We start from the raw sequence: 26,885 nt of genomic DNA, 5'->3' as shown, positions 1-26,885 counted from the left end.
TCGTGCAGAGGCACTGGACAGCCTCAGTCCTGGGAAGACAGAGGCTCCGGTGTGATGGTTCAGAGACTTAGAGTCAGAGGCCCTGAACCACATCTGGAGTGTGAGTGTGGACCCCCCATGAACGTGGAGCAGAGTGGCGTTCACATCAGTGAGGAGGTGGTGGCCTAGTTAGTTAGCAGGCGAGTTCATCTCTGGGCCCAGCAGCATCAGGATTATCCCGACTCCCTTTCTCCTGAGGAGGATCCCGTCTTAGACTGAGTTTCCACCCTGCCATGGGCTTTTGTTCTGCCCTGTGATGAGGAGAGTCCCTGGAAGTCCTTCGGTGCACCGCATGCCCAGGCTCCCCTTCTGGTTGTAGGGCTCTGTTATCTCTGCTCTCCAGAGTCCTACGATGTTCTGAACTGGAAGCCTTCTGACCTCGAGCCTCCTGGCCTGGCCTCCGTTGGTTTTTCCATCTCTGTGAGCTTGCCGCCGGTGAATGCTTTTCCATTCCTTGCTCTGAGGCCAAGACTTGGTGCCTGACGCTGACGCTGGCCTTGTGTGTCAGTGTAGAGTTCTGCAGTTCAGCTGGAGGGAGGCAGAAAGCCCCTCTACGGAGATGGGATGGAGGTGGCTTGCAGGGTAGTGGGTCATGGCAGGGCCCTTTGTGAGTGACTCTGGAGCAGTGGTTGAGCGGGAAGCACGTACCTGCTGCTGCTTTTTGGCTTGGGCAGCTGTTTTGGCCTTTTCTCCAAACCCTTGGTTACCACCATTGGCCTGTGGGGGTCTCTTTGGAGGTTCAGGTGGGAATCATGGAGTTGGAGGGGTGTTGCATCCTGTTTCCATCCTTTGCCAGCTCCATGGCCTTAGGAAGTGATGGCGTTTCCGAGGCTCAGTTTCCTCAGCTGTACCTCGAGGGTGGTGACCCACTTTCTGTGCAGTGCCCGGAGAGGGCGAGGTGGTGAGAAGGGCAGTGCTGTTAGTAACAACCCCAGGGGACCCTCAGTAGGTGATCCCACACCCCTTCTCCTGTCCCCAGTGAGACCCATAGCCCATCCCTGATTAAAGGAGTGCTCGGTCTCAGCCCTTCCTCCAGGACAGTAATTTCAAAACCCCAGGTTGCTACTGTTTAATGAGTGTCCAATTGCGACAGAGCTGTTCTTCATTCCTGTTTCGCAGCAGGACTTCCAGGGACAAAGGCTGGCCAGCGGACAGCGTGACGGCTCCAACACTGACTGGCAACTAAGTACTTTCCCAGCTGAGGTGACTCCCTCTGGGCTCTGGGAGCAGGTGGTGCCCGTGGAGCCAGCGTGGATGGGGCATGTTAGCACTTGACCATATCAGCATTTTTACCATGTCCTCTGCAAGCTGACAGGTGCCCTTTGGTCCACAGTTGAGGAAGGAAACTTTATTGATTGCTTTCGATTCTGGCAGGAGGCCCAGCTGAGGTGGCTGGAGAGAGGGCTGATATTTGGTCTGTGACTGATCTTTGGCATTGGGACTGTGAGCAAAGAGGATGCAGAAGTGTTAGGATCAGTGTTATGATCAGGTTAATGTTTGGCAGTTGTATGTAAGAAACAGGTCTTTTTGCTGTACCTGCAGGTGAGATGCAGGTGAGGCCTGGGTGCAGAAAGCTTGGCCTGAAGATGTGGGTTCATGTGCAGCAGGCACAGTGTTCCAGAACTTAGCCAGGTTTCTGCGTACCAAATTGAAATACAGCTGAGCATCCCTGATCTGAAAGTCCCAAAGCTTAAATCCAAAACTTTTTTTTTTTTTTGGTCCCAGGGATTGACCCTAGGGGCCCTTAACCACTGAGCCATATGCCCAGCCCGTTTTGTTTTATTTTGAGACAGGGTCTTGCTAAGTTGCTTAGTGCCTTGCTAAGTGGCTGAGGCTGGCTTTGAACTTGTGATCCTCCAGCCTCAGCCTCCCAAATTTCTGGGATTACAGGTATATGCCACCTTGCCTGGCTGAAATCCGAAACTTTTTGAGCATCATATTGATCGAATTATAGACCGAACATTGTCACATTGGCAATCTAAAAGTTTTGTTTTGGAGCATTTTAAAGTTTAGATTTAGGGATGCTCCGCTGGTAAGATCTATGCACATATTTTGACACCTGAGAAAGTTCAAAATCTGAAAGATTTTTGGTCCCCAGCATTTCAGATGAGGCATACTAACCTGTAGTAGACAAATAAGTTAATGAGTTATTTATATTTGGACTTCCGTAGTTCTTAATGTTGTTTAAATTCTGAAGCAGGGTGTTCAGTATTCACCCACCTTAATCAACAGCTACCTGTGTAAACCGAGGGGCCCTGCTGGGACGTTTCACGCCACCTCCCTGTGGCGCACGTGGGGAGGTGCCGCTGAGGTCCTCCCCTTCCAAGAGGTGCATCCGCTGGTTTGCTCTCTCGAACTCTTTCCCTCAGGACCCCGCCACTTACTCCCCTGCTCATGTCCCATTCATTCCACATGCAGGAGAAGGGAGGATGGGACAGGCTGTTGTCTCACTGGGAGAGTGGGTCTGATTGGAAGGGTGGCTTCAAGGGTTCTGTTGCATCTCTCACTATAGCAGGGCTGGTGGGGAGGAGATGGCAGAGGTCGCTGATGTTGCTCTGGAGAAGTTGTTCTGCTTCTGAGAAGAGAGATATGGGGCAGTGAGATTGTCATTGTCCCTGTTTGGAGAATAGATCGGAACACTCCAGCTGGCGTTGCCTGTATTTACTCTATTGTGATGCTGAGCCCTCTGTCTGTGGAGCCCATAATGTCAGCACAGCCTGAACTTGGCCTTACGTGGGACAGTCACTCGAATGGGACACACTGGTCCTCTGGGAGTCCTCATTGCATAGTGTGAAAGATCCCAACCCGTCACAGTGGGGAGAGAACGAGTGGGTTGGAGATTCCTGGATCTGGGTGGACTCCACCTTCTTTCTTCTCCTAGAGCATCGTCAGGTAGGATTCTCCCAAGGCCTGTAGGGACTTGAGTCAGAGAGTGCCTCCATCAGATCAGGGGGTGGTGGTGTGGAGGGAGGAGCACTGGCTATTCTGTCTGGAAGGGTCTTGGAAGCTGTGATTGATTTGGAAAAGGAAGTTCTTATCTTACTGGTTGGGTATATGCCCTGGAATGAGATGGAAAGGTGAAAGCTGTAGTCTTTAAATCTTTGGCTTTGTCCTAAAGAAGCAAAGCCATCCTGTATGTAAGATCATCATGGAGTGCTGTTACCGGCTGGGTGGGGGCTGACTGAGACGTCCGGTCCCACCAGAGCAGGGAACTGAAGTTTGGATCTGAGCCTTTTGGAATCTGGCGACCATTTCAAAGCCTCTCTTTAGGTGATGCTTGTCCCGAGGAATATCTCGGACCACAGTTATTTCCAGTGTCTGAGTTTTGTCCCCAAGAAAACAAATGGGGTTTATTGTTCAACCTCCCGTGCTGTTGGTGCCAAAGGGAGGCATTTCTTGTTTGCTCAGATGGGCTGAAAGCTTTTCCTACTGCTCGATCCACCCCAGGAGCAAAACATATCTGAGATTAGCATAGATCTTTCTGGACTTCCTCTAGAAGAAAGGCGTTTCAGAGGATGAAAGCGGATGAAAGCTATGAACAGTTGCGCCGTGGACATCCTTCCGTGTCCGTCCACGCCGATCTTCTTCATCCTCACTAGCAGCAGTGTGCTAGGCTGTCACGCATATAGTAAAAGTCATTAATCACACTGAGGCTGCGCTCATCTTTTGTTTTCCAGTTACAAAAAAAAGAACGCTGCAATGACAAGCTTTGTCTACACCTATTTATTAGGCACCTGTGTGAATATTTTTATAGGACAGATATCGAAAGGGGTCTTACTTTTTGTTAGATAGTTGCGAAACATTTTAAACCTAAGGAAATTCATTTTGACTTTGGGGGTTTGCCACTGGTTTGGTTTTTAGCTTTTTTTGCAAATCATTTAGGAAAAAACTACTCTAATTTGGAGTTCAGCCTTTCTAACAAAAGGGTATATTTAATTCCTAAACAATTAAAAAAAAAAACAAACCAGAAAACCAACTAACTTCTCCAGCGTGCTTTTCCCATGAAGGAAACCCAGCTCTGCAGACACCAGCTGATAATCTTGCATTCCTGAGACTGCTCCTGTCCCTGCCCTGCAGGACTGCTCTCAGCTGTGTTTACCCCCACTCCTCAGGAGGGAGCCTGCAGAGACCTGACGTCGGAGTTTACATCAGTGTCCACCCTGGAGCACGGTCCAGGGAGGGACCTCGTGTGGACTCTTTGTATTGAAGATAGCAAAGCTCTCATTTAGTAAACTGGAGGAGATAAACACGCTTAGCTATCTGAGAACAGACGTTTCCCGTGACCCTAGAGATGTATCTATGCACTCTGTCGTAATGTCACCTTCACCTCATCTTTTCTTCAAAAATGGTGGTAAGAGATGCATAGCATAAAATTTACCATTAATTTAGCATTTTTGAATAGATGCTTCTGCGAGGTTTAGCACATTCATACTGTTGTGTGGCCATTGCCTCTGTCCGTCTCTGGAACTTTCTCATTATCTCAAAGCCATTTTTCCTTTTAACAAAAAGAAAGGCATTTTTAAAATCTGCATTTGGCATGGCTTTCTGGTCACCAAAGAGTAGTCGGCTCTGGCTTAATTTTTTGAAGTCACGGGCTTGATATCTTAAACGTTGTAGGTGTAAATAACACATACAGCCCCGTTCCTGTATTTTGTCTTAAGCAGAAGATTCATTCATTCTATTTAATTTATTCTACTGAATCCCCTTTGATTTGATGATCTGAAAAATTCTGCTCTTTGATAACAACTCAGGTTTTGGGATTTTTCTGCCCCTTTCTGTGGAGCCTGTGTTTTCAACCACAATAAAAGTTAAATTGAATGTAAGAAAAAAAAAAAATCCGATTGACACCCTGCAGGTAGAAGCTACTCAGTCCTCAACCAAATCATATGGTCTGTGACATCAATCAGGGAAGGTGCTTCATCTTCCCAGGCTGTAGACGCCCCCTGCACTGCACCCTGCCCGTCCACCCCGGTGAACAAGCACAAAGGAATTAGTGGTGTTTGGCTTCTAGCATTTCACATGGTGCAGCCTCACGAGTCACTTTGTGACTTTAGCGCTGCAGGGAAGACACTTCATCTTTCCCTAAACAAGCTCGTTCTGCAGACTCTGCTGTCTCTGCAAAACGATGCTGGATCTCCAGCTCCATTCTGCACGAGTGTCCAGAAGCAGATGTCTGACCAGAAGGTGAAGCGCCCAGGTGACCGTGCAGCAAAGAGGGGAGGGGGGCAGAAGAACAACACTGGAAGAGGAGAGGGCAGCAATCTAGCCAGCTGCAGGGTGTAGTTTTGTTTAAGTCACCCAGGGTGCCCAGCATCCAGGGCCCTCATCTGTTCAGAACATGGCAAACTGAAGTACTGACCCTGACCAGTGGGACTCCTTCCCAAAGTGTACGACTTCTTCCCAACCCGGCCTTACCTTTTTCTGCTGATCATTTTTAAAACTTGGGGAAAACAAAACAAAACAAAACTCAGACCCCAACTGGATTTAGCCTGTCTGGCTTGGGTGTCTGGGGCGGAGCCTTGACGAGGCAATGAACTCTAGTGATTGTAGTGAGTCATGAAGTCTTCAGCAGGTTATCTGGCCCCTCCAACTTCAGAGGGCTTTGATCGGTCTCCTCTTCCTCCTCACTGAGCCTCCTGCTAAGTGGTTTGGTGCATTTTTATGCATCAAAGCAACCACTGCCTATTCTTTAGAAAAAAGCTAGGCTGGGCTTTAGAAAACAGAATTCTCAGTTGTTTTCACTTGCCTTCCAAATCTCAGGGTGTTCTTTCCCTATTCAGCTCCTTGCAGTTGCTAAGAAACTGCCATTTCGGAGGAAGGGTAATTAAATTTTGATTTTAATTTAGAGGCAGAGCAGGCAAGGTGATCCACGCTCCTTCAGTGAATGGGGGTGGGAGAGCAGGAGACTGGCCACTTCCAGATCAAGGCTGGGAACTTGCTGTGAGCCACAGACTCTCGGTGTCTTGCTGCCAGAGGGAGTGGTTTTGAGCTGGTTCTTTGTGACCAGTGCTGCCTAACTTTTGGGGGAGAAATACTCAGAGAGACCAGTGTGTGCTGGGAAACCAGCGGCTCTGGGCTTGATTAATTTATAGGTGTAATTTAAGAGCCTGGTTCTCCTCCTGATCCCTGGGATGCATGTTTACTGAGTCTCTCTGCTCTGTGGACTTTTTATGGCCTTAGCCATGTCAGAGCAAAAACTGTAGATCTCTTAGGAGCGAACCTATTCTTATGTCCAGCAGAGGACTGGCATGTTGTAAAATTTCAATGGTCAATTAACAAAGATTTATTCTTTGTCACACAGGTATTTTCTTTTTTCTCTTTTGCTCCATAATTACCTCTTGGAATGAAGCAGGCTGTGTTTTCCTCTGCAGTCTGTAGCTGGTTATGGCCCCCAGCGACAGAGCCTGGCTTGAGAGGGCCAGTGTGGACACTTAGCCTCTTAGCAGCTGCGCTTTCTGCTTTAGTGAAGTGGACACTTGAAAATGGAGCGGGAGGGGGAGGGGGTGAAGGCGGGAGGGAATGTGTTCCAAGGGCTCCAGTCTGTGTTTACTACATACGCATTGATTCGGTGGAACCTCATTCCAGCAGTGTGGCCAACTGTCCTGTCCCGCCGACCGCAGCCACACCCTTTGGACAGCTTTCCATTGTGTCTTAATTTGGAATTCACACAGGGACCTCGACGTCGCTCTTCTAAATGAAGGATCTCGCCCTGCTTCAGGCCCGCGTGGGGGGCATGTGCGACCTGCCGAGTCAGAACATACCTGTTTTAAAATTGCAGTTGAGAGTGGGAGGTGAGCTGTTCGTGGGCCATGTGGTTGTTCGCGAATGTATTTCACTCCCCTCGTGGAGAGAGAAACCTGCCTTATAGAACACCTGAGTTAAACACGCCGTTGGAGAACTGTGCTTAACATGGCAGGTCCCCCCTGGTGGGGAGGCGTGACTTTTGATCACATCACATCAGAGAAGAGCTGAGCCAGCACTGGGCTCTCGTCTCTCACGCAGAAATAATTCCTGGATAATCCCTTTTGTTTCTGCTTGCTGACACAAGTTGCAAACCCTGGTGCTTCTGCTCGCCCAGGGCCCGTGAGGTTCCGGCAGCAGGTCGTTGTTGGAGGGCCATTGTTGCTCTTGCCCTGTCCCCTCTGCCCGGACAGCTCCGTCATGGCCATCCATGCCTAGCTTTCGCCCCAGCACCTCAGAAGTCAGAACGGAAGTCCAGGCACCGTGGTCCTTTCCCGATCCCTGCTCCTCAGGGCAGAGGACACCAAGGCGCAATCCATGTCCAAAGGGGACAAGAAGAGGAGCGTGGCGCTCGGCAGATGCTGCCATTCCGGGACCTTTTCCAGGAGCTTCAGGCCTCGTTCTCCAACTTGTTTAAGGGCAGAGAATAAGGTTGCAAAGGAAATCAAAGCCTGATGTGGAGAAACGAAACATGAGTCCTCCTGACTTTTTAGAAACATTTTAAATAACGTTCTTGGAGGTTTCAGTTTATACCGAAAGCAGCTGTAATAAGTTTTGGGAGATGGTGTAAGGTTTCTATTACAGAGCGGCCCTGCTTGCAGTTTTTGGTACCTCAAGTGAGAAGGAGCTGAGGGGTGAAGGGGTGGCTAAGAGGCTATTTCATATAAGGTGAGAAAATTTGCAAAGACAGATTCAAGCCTGCCAGCGGTAACATTTGGCATGCCGTAATTTGCAAATGCAATAACATTAAACCATTGCACAGGTTTCTCTTTTCCTTTGGGTGAAAATAGCCGGGATAGCAGTGGAATAACTTAATAACTGGCGCTCGGCAGTGCTCTGACCGCAAGTCAAGCGGGGCTCCAGCTCTGCGCCGGCCCTGCCAGTGTTGCCCAGTGACGGATTGCCCGCCGCAGGCTGGCGCGGGCCGGAGGCGGCGTGCTCTGAAAGCGCTCCTTGTTCGCGGGCAGCGTTTTGGGTATGACGTGCTCAGTGTTTGCTTGTGAAACGATTTATTAGAATCTCGTGTGTTTCAGAAAGAGGACTTGTTTTGAAATTTGGTAAATCTGGCTTATAATATGAAAGAGTTTATAGGACTTTTGTTTCAAAGAAAAGACATCTTAGGCCCACTGTCAAGATTTATCTTCAAAACACACACACACACACACACCGCACACGCGTGTTTGAGTGGAACACTGAGCCAGGGAATGAGTTGATAACTAAAATTGAAGGAATGAGCCATCTTAATTCCTGACCTGTTCAAAGGAGTGTATTTGTGAACCCAGCTGGCAGCGTCCAGCCCAGGGGATGGCTTCCCGTGGGCAGTTAAATCTCCCGGTAGGAGGTGCGTGGAGGAGCGTGAGTGGACTGAACTCGGTTCTCTCCCATGGACGGAGCCAGCCACCTTGAAACCAGACTTCTGTCACTGCTGGGGGCACAGCAGGCCCCTTGTCCTGGGCCTGGGAACACATGTCAGCCAAGGGTGGCGGGGAGTTCCTGTGACATTTGAAGAAGCCAAGGTTTGAGAGTTTCTGCCCAGAACAACTGGAAGTCTTGACTTGTGGGTTGGTTGCTCAGCCTGCATGGGTGCTATTGGGACAGATGAATGACTTCTTGAGGACTCTGACATCCTTATCTTTATAATGTGAAAATGTAGATATCTATGAAGCCATGGGAGATTCCAGAAATAAATGTGTGAAGGGTAACTACTGTACTTTTTCTTGCTTAAAAGTTTTAAAGGGCCAGCAGTAGGCTTGTGCAGTAAAATCAATTTGCACATGGTCTGGCTCTTGCCCAAGAAATTCCACTAACTGATGTTTTAATCTGAAAGGGCCAAATATAGAAAGGCCTAGATATCTATCATTCTGATTTACAGCACAGCACCAGGGTCCTCGGTGTGGTGTGAAGACATCCTCGGTGTGTTGGGCTGGCCTGGGCACCCTCATTTCGCTTGATTGTTTTTGAAGCTGCAGGTTAAAGGCAGTGGTACCCACCCTTCAGGGAGAAAGGAGGAGGCTGGCATGGGGATGGAATCGTGTTTGTGAATGGAGCAAAGATTGGATGTATGTAGTGTGGCTCCTGCTGGCACTGCCATGTGAACTTGTGGACAAGACACAGCAGCTTGCTTCTTATTTAGCTTATTGTAGAAACACCTCGCGTGAGATCTGCTGACCTAGCACGTCTTCAAGTGTGCACTGTGTATTGTTGAGTAAGGTGCAAGGTTGTATAGATCTCTGGAATTTATTCATCCTGTTTGACTGAAAGTTTATGCCCCATATCAGCAACTCCCCACCTGCCCTCGCAGCCAGCCTGCACCCTGAATGTACGCAGCTGGCTAATGCAGGCACCTCACGTGAGCCGCGCCCTTCAGGGCCCGTGCTCCCGCGGCTGCCCTGTTCAGCTAGCGTCATGTCCCTCCAGCTTCATCCATGTCATCATCCAAGGCAAGGTTTCCATTTTTTTTTTAAAGCTGATCATTTCCCATTGTGTGCAGAGACTACATTTAAAATTTTTCATTCATCAGTTGATGGGTATTTGGGTTGTTACTGAATCAGCATCTCGACTTGTGAGTGGTACCTAGGATCATGGGAGTGCTAACGTCTCAGAGGCTGAGCTGGTTCTGTGGGATGGATACCTCGGAGGGGGACCATGTGGTGGTTCTGCTTTGACTTTTTAAAGGAACCTCTATCTTGTTTTTCATAGCAGCTGCACTGTTCTGCACCCCCACCAGCAGCGTGTGTGGGAGACCCCTCTCTAGGTCCTCACCTAGCCATCCTAACAGGCGTGAGGTGATAGCCCATGGTGCTTTAGATTTGTATTTTGCTGACAATTAGTAATGAAGCATTTTTTCATATACCTGTTCGCCATTTGTATGTCTTCTTTGGAAAAATGTCTGTTATGGTTCTTAGCCCATCTTTCAGTTGGTTATTACTTAATTCTTGAGGAACCTTGGGTGTAGATACCAGCACACCTTGGCTTGTGGCCTCAACAGAATTTCTGCAGAGAGCCCCTCTCCACTGGAGAATGGCCTTCCCCAAAGTCACAGGACAAGAAGGCCTGCACTTTGTGGAGAACTCTCTGCAGGGAGAGATCTACGAGACAAAGAGACCTGGGAAGCAATGGCGGGCCTTCCCTGTGTCAGGCCTCCTCCCAGACAGTCTAAAACTTAGCCTAGCCTTGGGAACTGGCATCTCCTGTGTTTCTTTCAGGGCCACATCTGAGTAAGCCAAGGAATATCTGCTTGTTCATGTAGTTCCTGGCATATAGTGACATTCACTTTTATCAAATGAATGAATGGGTGAATTGAGAACCGATCAGTGGAGTAAGCTGCATGGTGGAGATGAATCCAGTTTCTAGTTTGGTCTAGAGACTTCAGTTTCTAGTTTCTATTTTAAAATAAGGGATGCAAGTTTTTTCAAAGTCTTAGAAATGCTCAGGAGACACCATGAGGATAGGAGCCTTTTTGGTATTCACAGTGACTGGGTTCTTCACTCAGCCTGTGTGGGTGGTTTGGGGACAGATGAATGGCTTAAGTAACAAATGATCCCAAATTAGTTTGCCTGATACAACACATATTCGCTTCTCGTTCTGGGACCTAGAAGTTCCAAGTCAAGGTCTGCTAACCCAGACAACCCGCCACCCTGGTTGGTTCTGGAGAGCCATGGGTGTGTGTGAGGTGTCTTGTCACTGGCCCGTGATGTTAAGCTTATGGTTACCTTGAGTTTTGGAGACCATCCCAAGTAGAAGAAGTGAAGAGGCCTGTTGCCATTTGTCTTTTAGATTTTTATCAAAATAAAATCTTTCCTTTTATTCATTAGTTGGCCACAGATAACCAGTAACTTGGGATATAATACATTCTTTTCTGATTTTTCTAAATAAGGATCCTTTTTACAAGGACTGTGCTCCAGCGGTCTCCTTTGAAGTCCGTTGTTTCTGTCGTACATGGAGCCTCCGTGTTATTCCAGAGGAGTTGGCCAGCAGACGGGAGGCATTTTTGGCGTGGGTCCCCCTCCAGCCTCCTGGACGGCACAGCTTATTGACGGGTCTCTTCCTCCTCCCACCCCTTCTCCTCCTTTCTCCCCTCTCTCCTTCAGAGCGATCCCCCCACCGGCCCATCCTCCAGGCTGGACTGCCGGCGAACGCCTCCACGGTGGTTGGCGGGGATGTGGAGTTCGTGTGCAAAGTGTACAGTGACGCCCAGCCCCACATCCAGTGGATCAAGCACGTCGAAAAGAACGGCAGTAAATATGGGCCCGACGGGCTGCCCTACCTCAAGGTTCTGAAGGTGAGCACTTTCCAAATCCCAGGGTGCCGGGTTTGGCCAGGTTCTCTGATTTCCTTTTAGAATTGAGAGACGATTCTCTTTTTTGGGCTGGCCAGTATGTTGAGGAATTAGCAGATCTTTAGACTTGCTAATAAAATATCAGAAGGGAACTGTGGGGTGGGGAAGAACAACTGAACTTGGAGTCAGACTAGTTCAGCTGTTTATCAGCCCTAAAATCTTAGACCAAACAGTGAGGCTTAGCTGCATCTCTATAAAAGTGGGGACTGTGACACTGTCTCCCCTACAAGGTGGTCATGCAGTGTCAGTGGGATGGAGTTGATGGAAAGAGCTGATGTTACTCTGATGTTTTTTATTAATATGTTAGGATCAAACTTAAGTAGCCATCTTCTAGGAACATTTTTTCTTTTACAAAAATTCCCTCAAACCTTTGAAATCCATTCACACATGGTTTAGGCAATAAGCTTTGGGACCTGTTTCTGTGCCCACTCAATGTTTTCCCCCCCTGGGTTCCTTGTCTGGTGTTTTGCAAGCCTCCATTTCCATAGCATCAGCCTCTCTAGTTTTTTGACCCAGCCTGCTCTCCAGGATGGTAGTAGCACTTGGCGGCCAAGTTAACCCTTAGCCCACTGCCCACTGCCAACCGCGTCTCTCCGGTTGAGTTGCCCATAGAGAATGTCCTTAAAAAGAACCGTAGATGGTGAACGACTCAACCACCAGATCTCTCCAGCTCCCAATACCCAGGAGCCAAAACGCTGGAGAAGGACGAGCAGCCTGGGCAGCCGCTCCCCATTCCACCCGCCGTCAGTCCCACCCTCTCCCTCTCCGTCACCTCAGGCTATGTCCATCGCTGGACCTTTTTCATTTATCCTCAACTCACAGCTCTTTAAACGTAGTGGAGGTTGTGTCCTTGTGGTGTGTTGGTGGTGGGACCCTAGACAGCGCCCAGTCCTTCGTGGTTGGCCGTTATATTGTTCTCCTATGTCTGTTCTAGCACTCGGGGATAAATAGTTCCAATGCAGAAGTGCTGGCTCTGTTCAATGTGACTGAGGCGGACGCTGGGGAATATATATGTAAGGTCTCCAATTATATAGGGCAGGCCAACCAGTCTGCCTGGCTCACTGTCCTGCCAAAACAGCAAGGTAACAATGTTTTTGTTTTTGTCTTCGTTTTTTTTTTAAAAAAAGAGAGCTGGATATAGAAGCTGAAAAGACTTGGTGCTTTGGGAGCCTGCAGGCAGCTTCTAGGATAACCCCTGTGGCCTTGGTATATTCATAATAATCTTTCTTTGGTGATGCGGCTGGCCCGGTGCCAGCAGCCATGGAAAAATGCCCACGATGTTCAAGGTGCTTGCTGTCATTTCTTCTGAAGAGTGCCCTTGGCCCCTACCCGGTTTTTAAGTCGTCCCTTCTGGTTTATCTTGTCCAGGCTGCACGTTAGCACCCTTTTAAACCCACAAACTTCCACAACTGTTGAATTTGAACCATTCGAATATCAGCAGAAACATTTGTCCTTCTACCCCAGATTTTTAGAGAAATATTGGCATGATATTATTTGTCCAAGAAAGTCTCTTGGACAAATTCCAAGCTCCATAGTTGATCCTATCCCAAGTTCGAGGATAGTGCATCTTACCTAGTGAACATACTACGGGATGCTGTTGAAGGCGGGAAGGTCGACTGTCTTAATTTGTCATGACTCACGTGCAAATGTGTTTTATTACAAAAGGAGAAAAACCAAAACAGTTTTTCTCTTCTCGAGATTGTGCTTTCTTCCATTTTTCTTTTTCAATGCTTTGTAATGCCAGATGGTTTTGCAAAAACGAAATTAAGGATCTGGTAACCATCACAACCTTCCCACCCTGGTTGGTTCCTACAGGGCCATGGGGACATGAGAGGTGTCTACCTGGGCTCATTTACAGTGCTTTGCTTTATGACACAGCCATGTAGAGAGAACCATCCTTTTCCCAAGCTGGGAATCTGCAGCCAGTAAGACCAGAAGCTCAATTAGTCTTTTGGGCACCGTGCCTTTGGAAAACCATCCCTCAATCCAAAGCAAAGCAAAGACCAAGAGAACGGACCTCTGTGGGTTGATTTTTCCATGCGTTTGATTGCATGCATGTCTAGGTGGTGAAGCCGGTGTGGTGACGGGCCTGCGGAGGTGAGCTGGCCGGTGTCGCTCAGGGTCTCGGTTGTGGGCTTTGTGGATGGCTGCAGTTGGAATCTCGCGGTGGCCAGCATCTCCTGGAGCCGCCGGTGGAGGCCTCGTGGTTCCGTGGCTCCCTCCAGTCATTCCTGTCGTCTAGCCTTTTTCTCGCTTCCTTTGTTTTCTAGGCTGCCGGTGTTAACACCACGGACAAAGAGATTGAGGTTCTCTATATTCGGAATGTAACTTTTGAGGATGCTGGGGAATATACGTGCTTGGCGGGTAATTCTATTGGGATATCCTTTCACTCTGCATGGTTGACAGTTCTGCCAGGTATATACTGCTCTTTCTCTCCGTGGGTTTTTCCCTTTTCTTGGTTGATTGCTATAAAATTAACACAGCTTCTGTTCTCAGAAATGGCCCCTTTTATCCTTGCATAAAGATTTAAAAAATATGCAAAATGATCCCCCAGGGATAAGAAAGTTGCCTTGGAAATTCACTTACAAGGAGATCCCACACTCACATTTATGATCAAGTAAAATTTCACCCTTAAAACCCAAAGGGATCTTATATTTTTAGTGAGTCATTGAGCCAATGTATAAATTAGCCCATCCCCCTTTCTCATAAGAAGTTGAAATTACTTTATAAAATCCAAAGTAATTTTTTTCTCATTGCAAATTCCATCCTATTGAAATTCCATATGTGGCTTTTCCTCCCTCTTGTCCCACCTTGTGTTTCCAATGAGATGTGAGCAGGTGGATGTCCATTGGGGTGCTTGGGGGGAGCACCCTGGAATGTAGGTGTGCAGAAGCAGTGTGTTACCTACCTTGGGAATCGGTGGCTTGCTGCATGTTGCAATAGAATGGACTCAGTTGGCCTTTCTTACAGAGCATGCTTTTGCCATCTTGGGCTTGATGTTATTTCTGCCCTGCAAAGAAATAAACATCAGTGAAGCCCTGTTGCTAAACATTGCTGCTAAGTCTAACCAACATCTCTGTCCTAGTCAGTCTTTCTTTACAAACACTGTTCTCTGTTACATCTGCTGCTGTCATTTCCTTTGTGAAACTGCATAGACTGTGGTTTGCTAGCTCATGATGTTCCACTCCAGTTATTAATTCCTTGTTTTTAGAGTACAGTGCCTACCTGCATGCTTGTTTTATATCTAGTAAAAATAAATTGATCATTTCATTTTGTGCTGTGCTGCTGAGAGTTTTGACTATCTTGCAAGTATATTTTTCTGATTAAAATGTATAAGCTTTAATACCATTGCATCCGTTTTTCCTTTTGTTGTGAATCTGCTTATGAATATTTGCTTTGAAATGATGAGATGCCTCTCCTGTTGAGCTTGCTTTAACTTGCAGTACTGCATTCTGCAGGTGCCTACCTGGCACTTCTTAACCAGTTTGCCTGATAATACTAGCCCATTAACTAAGAATGCAGTTTTGGGGGGGATAAATATATATATATATATTGTGTTGGAAATACACTGCTTACAGATTGATCATTGAAAACTAAGAAGGGGGCAAACATTATCTGATATAAAAATGTGCTAAATTCATTACATATGTACTCAACATGTAGTGCCGTTTTTCTTAAGTGACATATCAGTATAACCAGATATATATCAGTATAACCAGATATACAAAACTCTTAATGGTTATTAAGGAGTATTACAAACTTTGTGTATTATGTGTATAAGGATTTTTTATCAGGATTGTCTGTATGAAGAATGCATTGGTTTAATTAAATAACATGTGGGACTGTATTAAAGAAACTGTCCAAACATTTTTGGGGCCAGCCTCCTAACTGAACACTCTTCTCCCTCAGTGCTGTGTTCATCTGGGGAAAATGAGCTTGTGGGGCCTTGCTCTGGAAGAGCCCACCCCGGTGACATAAAGCACCATCACAGTCTCCTTAGGAAAAAAGGGGTGTGTTCATTTTTAGGAATTTTAAATTTGGTTTGCCTTCAGAGGCCACCATGAAAGATGGCCCTGTTGTCATGGGTACAATCAGTGGTCCAGCTCTGCCCAAATGACCAACAGAGTATGGCTTGTAGCCTGCCCATTGTAACTTGGTGTCAGCCACTCACTGATGGCAGACGCCCACTGAGACTGGAGACAGTGACCTCCTGATCCCTGGTGGTAAAGTGAGGAACCCATGGTCATTTGCATTTGGGAGAGGCGCAGGCCAGAGGCACTTGGCAGTGGGGCCCCTGTCATCCTGCAGCCTGGAGTTACTGGAAAGCCCCCCTTACTTGGAGAACGGCCATTGCCCTTGATTCCTTTAGTTATGCTGTGACTCATCCCTGCCCTGCCCTAACTCTGCGGCCTGCTTCTCTGTTCCTCCTCTGTGACCTGCAATCCAGCTCCCGTAAGAGAGAAGGAGATCACGGCTTCCCCAGATTACCTGGAGATAGCCATTTACTGCGTAGGGGTCTTCCTCATCGCCTGTATGGTGGTGACAGTCATCCTCTGCCGAATGAAGACCACCACCAAGAAGCCAGACTTCAGCAGCCAACCCGCTGTGCACAAGCTGACCAAGCGCATCCCCCTGCGGAGACAGGTAACAGAAAGTAGATAAAGAGTTTAAAGAACCTTACTTCTCCCTGACCACCCGGCCAGCCCTTGGAGCTTTGCCTCTGCTTGATGCCTCCTCCTTCTGTGGTCTTCAGTGTGCCAGCAGTGGTTCCTTCGTGCTGCCTGGTGGGCTCAGATGAGCGTTTGGAGCTTGGAGAGTCAAGTCGCAGTGCTTTGCAGGAGTTGGTGAATGAAGTCTAGTTCCAAGGGCAAGAAAGGACAGTAACGAGAGAGTCAGCTACTCAGGAGGACTGGAAAAAACTCTGGAGGTGACTCCATCTGTGTGTTTAATGAGACTCCAAGTATAGCCATCTCTTCAAATCATAGGTCACATTAGTGTCCTGTGCTCTCATTTTTTTTGTTTTTTGTTTTATGAGGTAGGCATGGATATTGAATGAGCTTATACCTCTAGGAGAAAAGAAACCCTGGTCCTCTTTGATTTAAGTCAAGATCTGAACCCTGGGGGTCAGAGATGTACCTGAACTACTGTTTGTTTTAGATTGGCCAGTGACTTATTTCCAAAATGAATTTTGGCTGAATTCCTCTGACTCTTCCAATAGCATTGAACGCATGTATCTTACTTTTATTAGTAGGTCCCAGGTGTGGCCATGAGCTTGGTGGTAGGATGTTTTTCCACGGACTGGGAAAGGATTGCTTTCAAAACCTTAACTTTGCTCTTTGGTGGCTGCTTTTCTTATACTTGCTCTTGATCGGTTGATTTTGGCTTTGGGAGATGGGGCAAGATAGGGTCTCCACTGTTCCCTAAGCCAAGGGTCAGAAAATGCTGTGAAGGAACAGGGGAGAGTAAATATGAATGTGAAGTCTTTAGGAAAGTATTTGGAACTCGATTCTGATACAGTGGTTTTCTTTCTTTTCTTTTTTTTTTTTTTTTTTAAGTAGCAAGTTCCACAGCCAGTTCAATGGCCCTGCTTCAGTGTAAATTTTAGTAGAATTTATGAGGTGCTTGCTAAAATCGCAGATTCCTTAGTCCCAGGCCCAATTCTTGTTCAGCAGATCTTGAATATAACCAGGAATCTGCGTTTTAAATAAGTCCCAGATGATTCTTAAAAGTGCTTTGGGACACTCTGGGTTCCTGCCCACCCCTGCCTGTCCTGGGACTTAGGTAGCCAAGTCTTTGGGAAGTGTTAAGGACCCGTTGATCAGCAACAGTTTTGGTATGGATGGGCTGACCTCCACCAGCTCCAGACTCCTGGCTGAGTGGGTCCTTGCTAACTTCTCTGAGACCATTTCCCCAGCAGGTCTGGCTTCGAGGAGGCTGAGGATAGAACCTGCGTGTGTGTCAATTACGGGCAGATGATCAAGTTGTGCCAAGATCCTGGGGGAAGGGGGACCTTTGGGTCATTTCTACCACCAAGAATGCTGTTGTTATTTTGAGTGACAGCACTGTCATTTGTGGGGCCAGAGAAGCAGTAGTGGGCCAGGGCCAGTTGCCTGACCCGTTTCTGGGAGAGTCCAGTCCTAAGATGACTCTTACCTGGCAGGATAGTGCTGTGGCTTCAGGCCACATGGCGACTTTGCCCCACCCTTCCTCCGTACAGTCACCTTTGGGCTGCTCTTAAAGCATCCATATTTGGGATCTGGCACAGGGAGTTGAAAAAAGGGAGTAGTGTTCCCATCGCTATTAATTTTTTCTAATAGGGAAGGAGGAGAACCCTGTAATTTGGTGTAACTAGACTATTGTCCTGTAATTATGTCATCATTTCTTTTTTGCAGTATTACAATGGTGTTCTTTTTACTTCATATGAAAGAGGAAGATGCCCTTAAATCCCCTCCACACACGGTGGTCACTGTGTTTTCCCTCCCCCCGGCCATCGTCCACCACCACCTAAGTCCCCTCGCTCACTGTGCAAGCCCAGGGGGACCAGGGTCCCTCCTGCTTTCTTCCCTCCGTCCTCCCAGTTGTCATTCACCTGGTGCTTGGTCCAACCCAGGCTCCACAGGAGGCTCATGGTTATTTGGGGGCTGTTCTTTGAAGTGTGATTGCCTTGTGTAGGATAGGGGCAAGTAGCATAAGAGAAATGAGTGGAGAAACGTCTCTGGGAGTTATTTGGGGAGTGTCAGCACACCCCGGCTCTTCGTATATGTAAAATGGGTGCATTATTTGTTGTTTATCAAGAACCCCTGTCAGTGAGCAATAATGGCCCCTTTGGTGGAGAGGGAGAGGCCTGTCCAGTGTCTGGGTAAGAGAGGGTTGTTGGAACATGCTGGAAGGAGGAGCCGCACAAAGGCCCCAAGGGATGCTAATGTGTCTTCACCAGGTGACAGGTGAGCCTGTCGTCAGCTGTCCCAGGACCCTGGCCCCAGGCGCTTAGGAGGCCACTGGCATCCTGTGTTGGCTCAGCCTCCTGTGTGACACAGGTCACACTCGGCATCTTCCTGGCCCAACACGAATGCACACGGGCTCTCTCCACGCGCTCCATCCGCCACTGTCCTCCTTTCAGAAGGAGAAAAGTTGATGTTTTGATCCTGTTGTAAGTGATTTGTCTTGACATTTACTAATCTGCACTGGACTTACTGGTTGTAAGACAGACATTTATGTTATTTTTTTTGAAGCAAAAAGAGCTTTTCCCAGTATTCAAGAAGGAATTCTTTGCGATCACTTTCCGTTAACTATGAATTTTCGAGACCTTTTATGGGCCTTGATGCTTTGGGAAAGGCAGGTGGCGCGTGGCATTGCCCCTGGGTGGGGACTCACTCCCCATTCAGGGTCAGGGCTCGGACACCGTGCTGGCCCTGCTCACCTGCTGCTGTTCCCTGAGCACTCGGCACGTCAGAGGGACCAGCAGCCGCCCACCCAGAGAGGGGCTTCTTGGTTAGCCCGCTGGCTCTCCTGTGGCCCTTTGGGACGACCAGGGGCCATGGAGAAGCAGCCTCTGCACACCCATGAGCTGAAGGGAGGGCCTGGCTCCCTGTGATGCTCCCAAGTCACGTGGGGGGTGGCGGTGGGGGGGCGCAGGGAACAAGCTGGGTGTGCTGAAAGGAGTTCGTCAGCTCCTTTCTCTGGAGCCAGAAGCATCCGTAGGGCAGGCTGGAGATTCAAGTGTCCTGTGCAGCTCACACTGTGTCCCTCTGCCCCAGCAGCTGACAGGAGGCTGGGAGGCGGGGTGCAGGCTGCGGGGGACGTTTTCTCAGAGTTCAGTTTCACCCTGTCAGCCAAATTCGGGTGGAGTGAAGACCAGAGAAAACATCGCGGTGTCTCTCTAATGCTAGCTTTGCGGCTGGGAGGGAGGCGAAGGTGCAGGAGAGCAGTGGGCGACCCGGGAGCCAGTTCTGGGGACCCTGCATTAGTGGTCACCGGGTTATACCAAACCGCAGAAGGGAGCTGTGCTTCAGCTGGACACCATGAATGTCCCCTGCAGGGAGGGCCGTCCAGTGGCCTCACGAAACCTCGTCAGAAAGCCTTTGGTAGCGAGCGTGGTTGTGGACGGCTCGGTGGGACCTGCCCTTTCTGCGGGCCCCCAGCCCGCCCCTGTCCCTGCTTGGCAGTGCTCATCTCTCAGCCTCTGAAGGACACGTGGCCTGGCTGAGCTCTGGCCTGGACTCGGGCTGACAGGACCTTCTTAGCAGGACTGGCTGCCCGGCCAGTGCGTCACTGCCCCGCAGGTTGCTCAAGAGTCTGGGGGAGGCGGAGGCTCGTTAACGGGGAAACTCGGTGTCTGACCAGCCTCCCTGCCTAAGGACCCAGCTTCTGTCATGGAGGGGAAGAAGCCAACCTAAGGAACCCCTGGAGCTTCATGCAGACCCCCGGGTTTGAGCCAGCGGCAGCATGTCTGTCCACAGGTTGTGGTGGGCAAGGCTTGGGGCAGAAGCGCTGTCCCCCAGGCCTCTCTGGTTGGGAAGCTGGCCACAGCTGAAGGGGGCGGGCTCGTGGGCAGCTGCGGCCCAGGGCTGGGTGTCCTCAGGAGCAGACGCAGAGAGCACCCTCCTGCCCGCCCTCCTGTCCGCAGGCCCCTCAAGGCGTTCGGTTTTATCTGGTATAAAGAGAGAGCGCCTTCATGGTGGCCCTTTAAACGGAGGGGAGAAAACCCAACCCCACTTCGTTGCTTAATCTCCCATATGTATGTGGAAATTTACAGAAAAGCACATTTAGTGTAAAGCTTGATTTATGGCACGTGGTAAAGGGAGATTCTGGAAAGTAAGGAAGCTGAATTGGAACCTTTGGAAATACATGCTTGAAAAAAAAAGCCTGCAAGGTCTGGGTGGGAAAGCAGGTCAGGAGTGTTAGCATTTATTGTTTATCAGTCACTTGCTCCTCACCCACAATGGGGCATTTTTAAAATTTTTTTTAATTAATTGGAAAGAAAACTTCAGAATTCAAGTTTTTAGGTAGGAATTGAAGAATATGTAATGGGACATTATGATTTTGTGGAAAAGGGGGGAAAAAAAAGTGATGATCTAATAGTGTTGAGGAAGGAGGGCTTCCGTGGGGGCCCAGGGTCCCCGATTCCAAGGCCGGCAGCCCCTGAAGCAGGGCGTCCCTGGGGACCCGCCTGGCGGGTTGCGCCAAGCCCTCCAGGAGGCTTGCTGCCGGAGGAGAGGGAGCGAGGAGAAAGCCAGTTGTGCTTTACGGTCCCGGAGGGGGTTTTAAAAGCATAGTAAAAATGTGTGGAGGTAAAATTAAGATACACCTCTGTAGACAGAGCCATCAAACTCAGTGCTCTCGTATACTTAGGCCTTTTCTTCCCTTCTTCCCCGTTGTGTTTTTACAACAAAAGTATTTTCCAGATTTGTACATTTAATCTGAATCTCTACACTTCATCTCGACAGAATTCCCATAAGTAAACATGGTTTTGTATTTTCAAGAGAACCACATAGTCTGCAAACGTTTTCCATTTCTATTATTTATTATAGCTTTTCCATTTTGTTTTGGTACCAGGGATTGAACCCAGGGTCACTTAACCACTGAGCCACACCCCCGCCCCTTCTGTTTTTAAATTTCAAGGCAGAGACCCGCTGAGTTGCTTAGAGCTTTGCTAAATTGCCGAGGCTGGCTTGGAACCTGCGATCCTCCTGCCTCAGCCTCCTGAGCTGCTGGGATGACAGGTCTAGCTTCCCTGTTTTAACAGCTCTCACGTTACAACCTGTGGAGATGCTGTGTTTGGGCAAAGGTGCACGTAGGTGTGAAGTTTTGCCACAGTTAGGGGACACAGGCTCCTTTTGAGTCAGAGGTCCACCGTGAGGCAGTTGGTGTCAGATTGGATGTTAGAGTTCACTGTCCTGCTTACCACTAGGACTGTGTTACTCTTAGCTGTCCCTCTCCTACCCTGGGACTCCCCCTGACTCCTGGATTCTTCATATCTTGCTTGCTGGAGCCCTGTCCCACCTGGTTGGGAGCAGAGGCCTTGTGTCCCATCTCAGATGTGCCCATTAGGTCATATCCTGTTCTGCAGGCAGCCCTCCCGTCAGCCGGTTGCCTTCCTGCAGTTAATGATATCTGACACCCACAACAACCCGGGGCTCCGGGTGGTCCACAAGAGGCGCCATCTGTACTCACTGGGATCTGGACACAACTGATGTTCAAGGCGCCGAGGAAAAATGCAGTGGGGTTGGGAGCAAATATAACTGAGCTCTCGCGGAGGACCGGAGCTCATTCCAGCCCCCTGGTCGCTGTGAGGTGGGGCTGGGCCTGCCTCCTGTGTAACGAGTGAGGAACCTCGGGCTGGGAAGGTCTCGTGGCTTCCCGAAGCTCACGGAACTAGCGCTTGTTGCAGCTGCCATGAGGACCCTGAGTGGTGGGGGATGTGACCTGCCTGAGGCAGGAGTGACCATGGACAGTCAATGGGGTGCCCACACCCAGCAGTGCAGAGGGCCACCACGCGGACCTCACAGCCAAAGAGAGCAACACAAGTGACAGTCTTGCCATTTCTCGTTTTTAGAGATGGCGTTTGCTGTATTTGTTAGAGAAAGTGCTTCTTCTAAAACATAGAAGAAATTCACATACATGGTAATAAAACCCAAACCGTCTAGAAAGTTCTGAAGTAAGGCCTATGTCTACCCTCTCCTCCACTGCTGTTCTCTCCTCCTCGGTGACTACATCTCTTAGAGACCCTCCAGAGCTGTGTTGAACGCTTTCATGCTCACCCTCCATGGGATGGCTGCTTTCCCCACATCCTATCCCCTGAGCCTTCCTCAGAACCGTGATTTTCGGGGACGAGGCATAGAAGCCACACATGCTTTTTGGACATTGACGTCATCTGCACTCGGCTGCCAGTGATTTCCCAATCGCTTCCCGTCCTCCATCGATGGCGGCACACAGTGCACCCCAACAGTGCAGTTCTGGGAACTCTGGTGTGCCCTGGTGGGGGTCTACGCTGGTGGTCCTGCAGAGTGTCCTGGCTGCAGAATCTGCTGGACCCTTGCCATTTGGGGCCTGTCTTGTCTCATTGCTAGGCCGACTTTTACTAGTTTGGCTGGAACTTCTTGCCTGTGATCTTCAAGCACAAACGTCTACTTCAACAAGTGGTGATTTTTGCTGGTTCATGTGGAAGAACTTTTCAGAAGATCCTTTTATTTTATGAAAACACCAGGTACCTTTTGTAGCTTTTGCAAGCACAGCACGCAGCCATGACGCAGAATGAATTGGGTGGAAGGAAAGATTGGAGAAGCATCCTTGGCCACTCCCATTCCTGAGTCTTCCTGAGCCCCTTCTTTGCGGATGAAGCTCAGGTGTGGTCAGTGGAAACTTGATAGTCTCTGAAAACTCCTGCTCTCTGATGTATCCCGCCGATGAGGTCAGCCCACCACAGCCAGGTGGGATGCCACGTGAACTCTGGTGGGACTTTTGGAAGTCATTGCCGGCTGTGCCCAGGAAGGGCCCCTGCTGGACGGTGTCCTTGGTGGGCTGCGGGAGTGGATTTTACAGGAGCTCATACATTTTCTCTTTCATCTTTTCCTGCTTGTTCTGCCTTTGGACGCTTGGGTGTGAGGCTTTCACCTACAAAATTTTAGGTTTTGATACAGCACAATGAATAAACCATAACTCAGAATACGTGCATAGTAAACTTGAGCAATAACTTCCCCCCTGTCTGTCAGAAATGAACTCGTGTACATTTTACAAGATAATCAAAATTCTGTGTTAAGCCTTGGCCTGCTTCTTGATTTTTATACTGAAAACAATTTGATTTCTCAGTTAACCCCCCTATTCATTCTTAAGCATCTTCTTGAGTTTCTAACCTGCCTTAAGGGTAGTCTGGAGGCTTCCTGAGTAGGTGAGGGCGGGGAGTGTAGGCCCTCTGGTTCCCTGGGAGAAGGGTCCAAGATCTGCCATGTTCCTCCCAACCTAATTTGTTCTTCTGGACTCAGTTGTTGCCAGCTCGACCGACAGGTGTTTGTAAGTGTAGCTGGGCATTCTGTCAACCCTCCCAGGAGACAGAAGCCAGGGGCCCAGAGGGCTGCTTGGGCGGCTCACGTTTAACCTCACGTTCTGCCTCTAGGGCCAGAGTCTTGACCCTGGTGTAGGGTAAGGTAGTGTTCCAACAGCCAGTGACCAGCAGGGATTGTATAGTCATACCCAGAGGTGGCCTTCAGGCGGGCTCTGCATGGGTCTTCCTTTACAGACACCAGCCAAGGAGGGTGATGTATTTAAGAAATAGTTACCATATCAAACGCATAATGAAAAGGATCGGGGTGCAGGAGCAAAGAGCCCTGCCTGCTCCCCAGTGACTGAATGAAGGTGTCCTTCCCTGGATCCTCTGCCTTGTCAGCATGCTGGCTTCTGAAGCTGAAGCTGACCAGAGGCAGCTCATTCTCATCGAATAACTTGGGGATCAACAAGTTTCCCAAAGGACTGGGGAGCAACCAAATGGCCCAGTGCCTGGGTCTGGGGTTGCCTTGAGTAAGGCCTGGAACATCTTCCCCATTCAGGTCCTAGAGCTTTTTCTTTGAGATTTTCTGCTTTACATTCCCAGAGACGGAGGAAAAATGGAAAAATTCATTTCCTACAAGTTGTCATGAGCCCAGCGTTGGTCTGTGAGAAGCAGGAGGAGCAGTTTGATGACTGAGGGGGTCCGGTTAAGCCCCTGAGGTCTGCCTGCGGGGCCTGCAGTGGCCATCTTAATTAGGATAGAAAGGAGACTCAATAATTCAATCAGAATTAGGTGCATATTTTGTTTTGAAAACCTGATCCAAGTGCTGCGTAGTCGGGGGACAGAGGGATCGAAGTCCAGTGGCTTTCGTTGTGGTTCGTGGATTTCTTGAGCCTCCACCCGCTTTCTTTCTAAGAATCGATACTCTGGCTGGGTTCCAGCCACTTTCCAGCCCTCCCAGGTAGAGCCAGGATTACATCTGTCTTTGCATTTTGTATCCAGGTTTCTGCAGAGTCCAGCTCATCCATGAACTCCAATACCCCGCTGGTGAGGATAACGACACGTCTGTCCTCAGCGGCCGACACCCCGATGCTGGCCGGGGTCTCTGAGTACGAGCTGCCAGAGGACCCAAAATGGGAGTTCCCCAGAGACAAGTGAGTACCTCTGGCAGGCACAGCCCGGAATGGAAACTTGGATGGAAATGGGAATATAGGATGAACACTTTGGATTTTATGGTCTTGAACCGCAAAGGTCTTGCTCTGATGATGTCAACAGGAGTGAGATTGTCTTTCCAGGTAACAGCTCCTGGAAAACAAAAGAATGGATTTTTTTTTTTTTTTTTAAACAAAATAGCTTATTTAAATCAGAGCTACAAAGTTCTGTCTTGTCCCAAACAAGATGGCATCTGGTTATTTTTTTTTAATTTCTAGGCAATTCAAAACCAGTCAAATGGAATAAAAGTGGAAGGATCCAGTCTGTAAAACAGACCTGACATTCCACCTTCTGGTTACTGGAAAATGATTGTTCTCAGGTTTATTTCTTTGGGAGAAATTAGAGTGTAAATTGCCTTTAGAATCTTCACCCAGTGCTGCTGTTTTTAATGGTTATCAGTGTAATTTGGGGTGGAAAAGCTAATACTTGACTTCTGTGGTCCACAGTATTGTCTTCATGGGGTGGTATACAGGTGTTGCAATAATAAAAGGTTGCCATTGGGCTTCGTAGCTCTGAAGGCCTTGTGGGAGCCTGTGTCTCTTAGTGTCACTTGAACAAGCCCATGTACTTTGGGTTCTGTTGGGCTGAATTCGAACCCTGGCTCTGCCAGTCGACTCTTATAAAATGAGGGTCATGCTGCACACCTCCCAGGACTGAGCCCAGTTCTTGGCCTGGGGAGTCCCTTTCATTTCCATTCATGTCTTGGTAACCTTGAAAACCCTCAGTGAGATGATGGTAGCAGGCATAGAGCCAGGGGGGCCGATCGCAGGCTGCTCGTGGAGACCCCCACTCCCAGCCCCGTCTTCTGAAGCAGAGCTCCCTGGAAGACTGGTGCTCACTCAGGGTCCTTGTACTAAGCTCGAGAGTGGTGGAGGGTGCAAATACTGATTCTATTTCTGTATCAGATCAATTGGAATGTTCTCTTGACCTGCTTATGAACGAACAATTTCCCTGTTTGTCTTAACATTTGCAGTATCTGAGAGTGTATCAGAGACACATTTAACGTACACTTCTCTCATGTACATGTACAGATTTGGAAACCCAAAAGACCAGCTTTTCTGGAGATCCTATGGCAAGCTCTCTTTGGAAGGGAGAGGAAGTGTATGTGTCACTGGTGATTTTGAGTTATATACAATTTCACATTGCTTACTTTTTCCAACAGCCAATTTAGAGATACGAGCATGTATCATAAGCTCGTACCGAGTAATTGTCCAGGTATGATTCAATTAGAGTATTAATGGAAGTAATTTGCAGTTTGTGTACACTGTAGGGAAAACACCATTCATTCAGGCATGGCTGTTGGACAGGCACTGGTGAGGCACAGAGGAAACACAAAGAACAGTTTCTTTACCTGCAGAGTGTGGAGAGAGGAAAGGGTGTTTCTCGTGAACCCTGCCAGCCCCTGGCTGTGTGTGATTATATAAATAAGTGAGTTCTTGCACACATTCCTCTGTATATAGGACTGAGCAGGGGAGTTGTGCTCATGTGTGAGGAACTTTGCAGCCTCAGGTTAGGTCTGTAGCTTTTGCCACCTGTGACACCGTGGTCAACAGTGGGCGTCTGTGTGTGCTGCACTGTTAGCTCCCACCCGGGGGTACCCCGAGTGTGGAAAATCTGAGTGCTGCGCATTTCCAAACAGCATTTAGCACAAATGTAGGTGGAGCCGATTTCCAATGAATGAAGGCTATTTAGAAGCAGTTTATTAGATCGGAGGCAGAATTTGTACAAAGAGAGGATTGTTATGCTTGTAGTAGCGGGGCAGAAGGACATAAATTAGCCATTTTTCCAATGCAAATGTTTATTTTCTGCCAAGATGTTAAATTTAATTTTAGTTCTGGATGGAAACAGGATGACCTCAGTATAGCATACGCTGCCCTCAGGTTTGGTTTCTTTTTTTTTTTTTTTTTTTTTTTTTTTTTTTTTTTTCCTGAACTTTTGCAAACCATTGTGTACTTACCGTAAATACTGTTTACTGATGGCAGCTCAGTATTTTGCTGTTATGCTTAAGAAACCATATCCAGAAGTATTCCAAAGACTCTGCGTCCTGCTAGTTTCGGCACTGCCCAAGGGCAGTGTATGGCTATTCTTGTAGTGGGCACAGAGCTGCTGGGCTTAGAATTGTACTTTGTGAGTCTTGTGCTACAGTTTCTTCCTTGTTAATTTCAGGTAGTCATAAGGATCTCCAAACCTACATCAGAAAAGTATGCTCCCCATTTTCTAGGATGTTCTTCTTCCTTTATTGATAAATTAAAGATTTCTTGAAACACATTTAAGATTCAGATCCTGTAACTTGGCAAGGAATGTGACCATAAAATCTACTGGTATTTGAATAATAGTGATTGTTACAGCTGC

The 26,885-nt window shown here is 48.4% G+C and overlaps 1 protein-coding gene across 10 annotated transcripts in view; it reads left to right on the top strand.

The window, feature by feature from the left end:
* The window catches only part of Fgfr2 (fibroblast growth factor receptor 2), a 98,978-nt gene that overhangs the window by 51,926 nt on the left and 20,167 nt on the right, over positions 1-26,885 (top strand). For 4 of the 10 annotated variants that reach the window (XM_047552135.1, XM_047552133.1, XM_047552127.1 and 1 more), the window contains 4 exons: positions 11,091-11,281; positions 12,273-12,420; positions 15,786-15,988; positions 24,324-24,475. In XM_047552135.1, the coding sequence (XP_047408091.1) occupies positions 11,091-11,281; positions 12,273-12,420; positions 15,786-15,988; positions 24,324-24,475 (694 nt within the window). Of the gene's footprint in view, positions 1-11,090; positions 11,282-12,272; positions 12,421-13,608; positions 13,754-15,785; positions 15,989-24,323; positions 24,476-26,885 lie in introns of all 10 variants that reach the window. The other 6 variants (XM_047552136.1, XM_047552134.1, XM_047552129.1 and 3 more) reach the window with 3 other exon arrangements.

Source organism: Sciurus carolinensis, chromosome 5 (assembly GCF_902686445.1).
Source record: "Sciurus carolinensis chromosome 5, mSciCar1.2, whole genome shotgun sequence".
NCBI lineage: Eukaryota > Metazoa > Chordata > Mammalia > Rodentia > Sciuridae > Sciurus > Sciurus carolinensis.
This window is presented reverse-complemented; position numbering and strand designations above follow the sequence as displayed.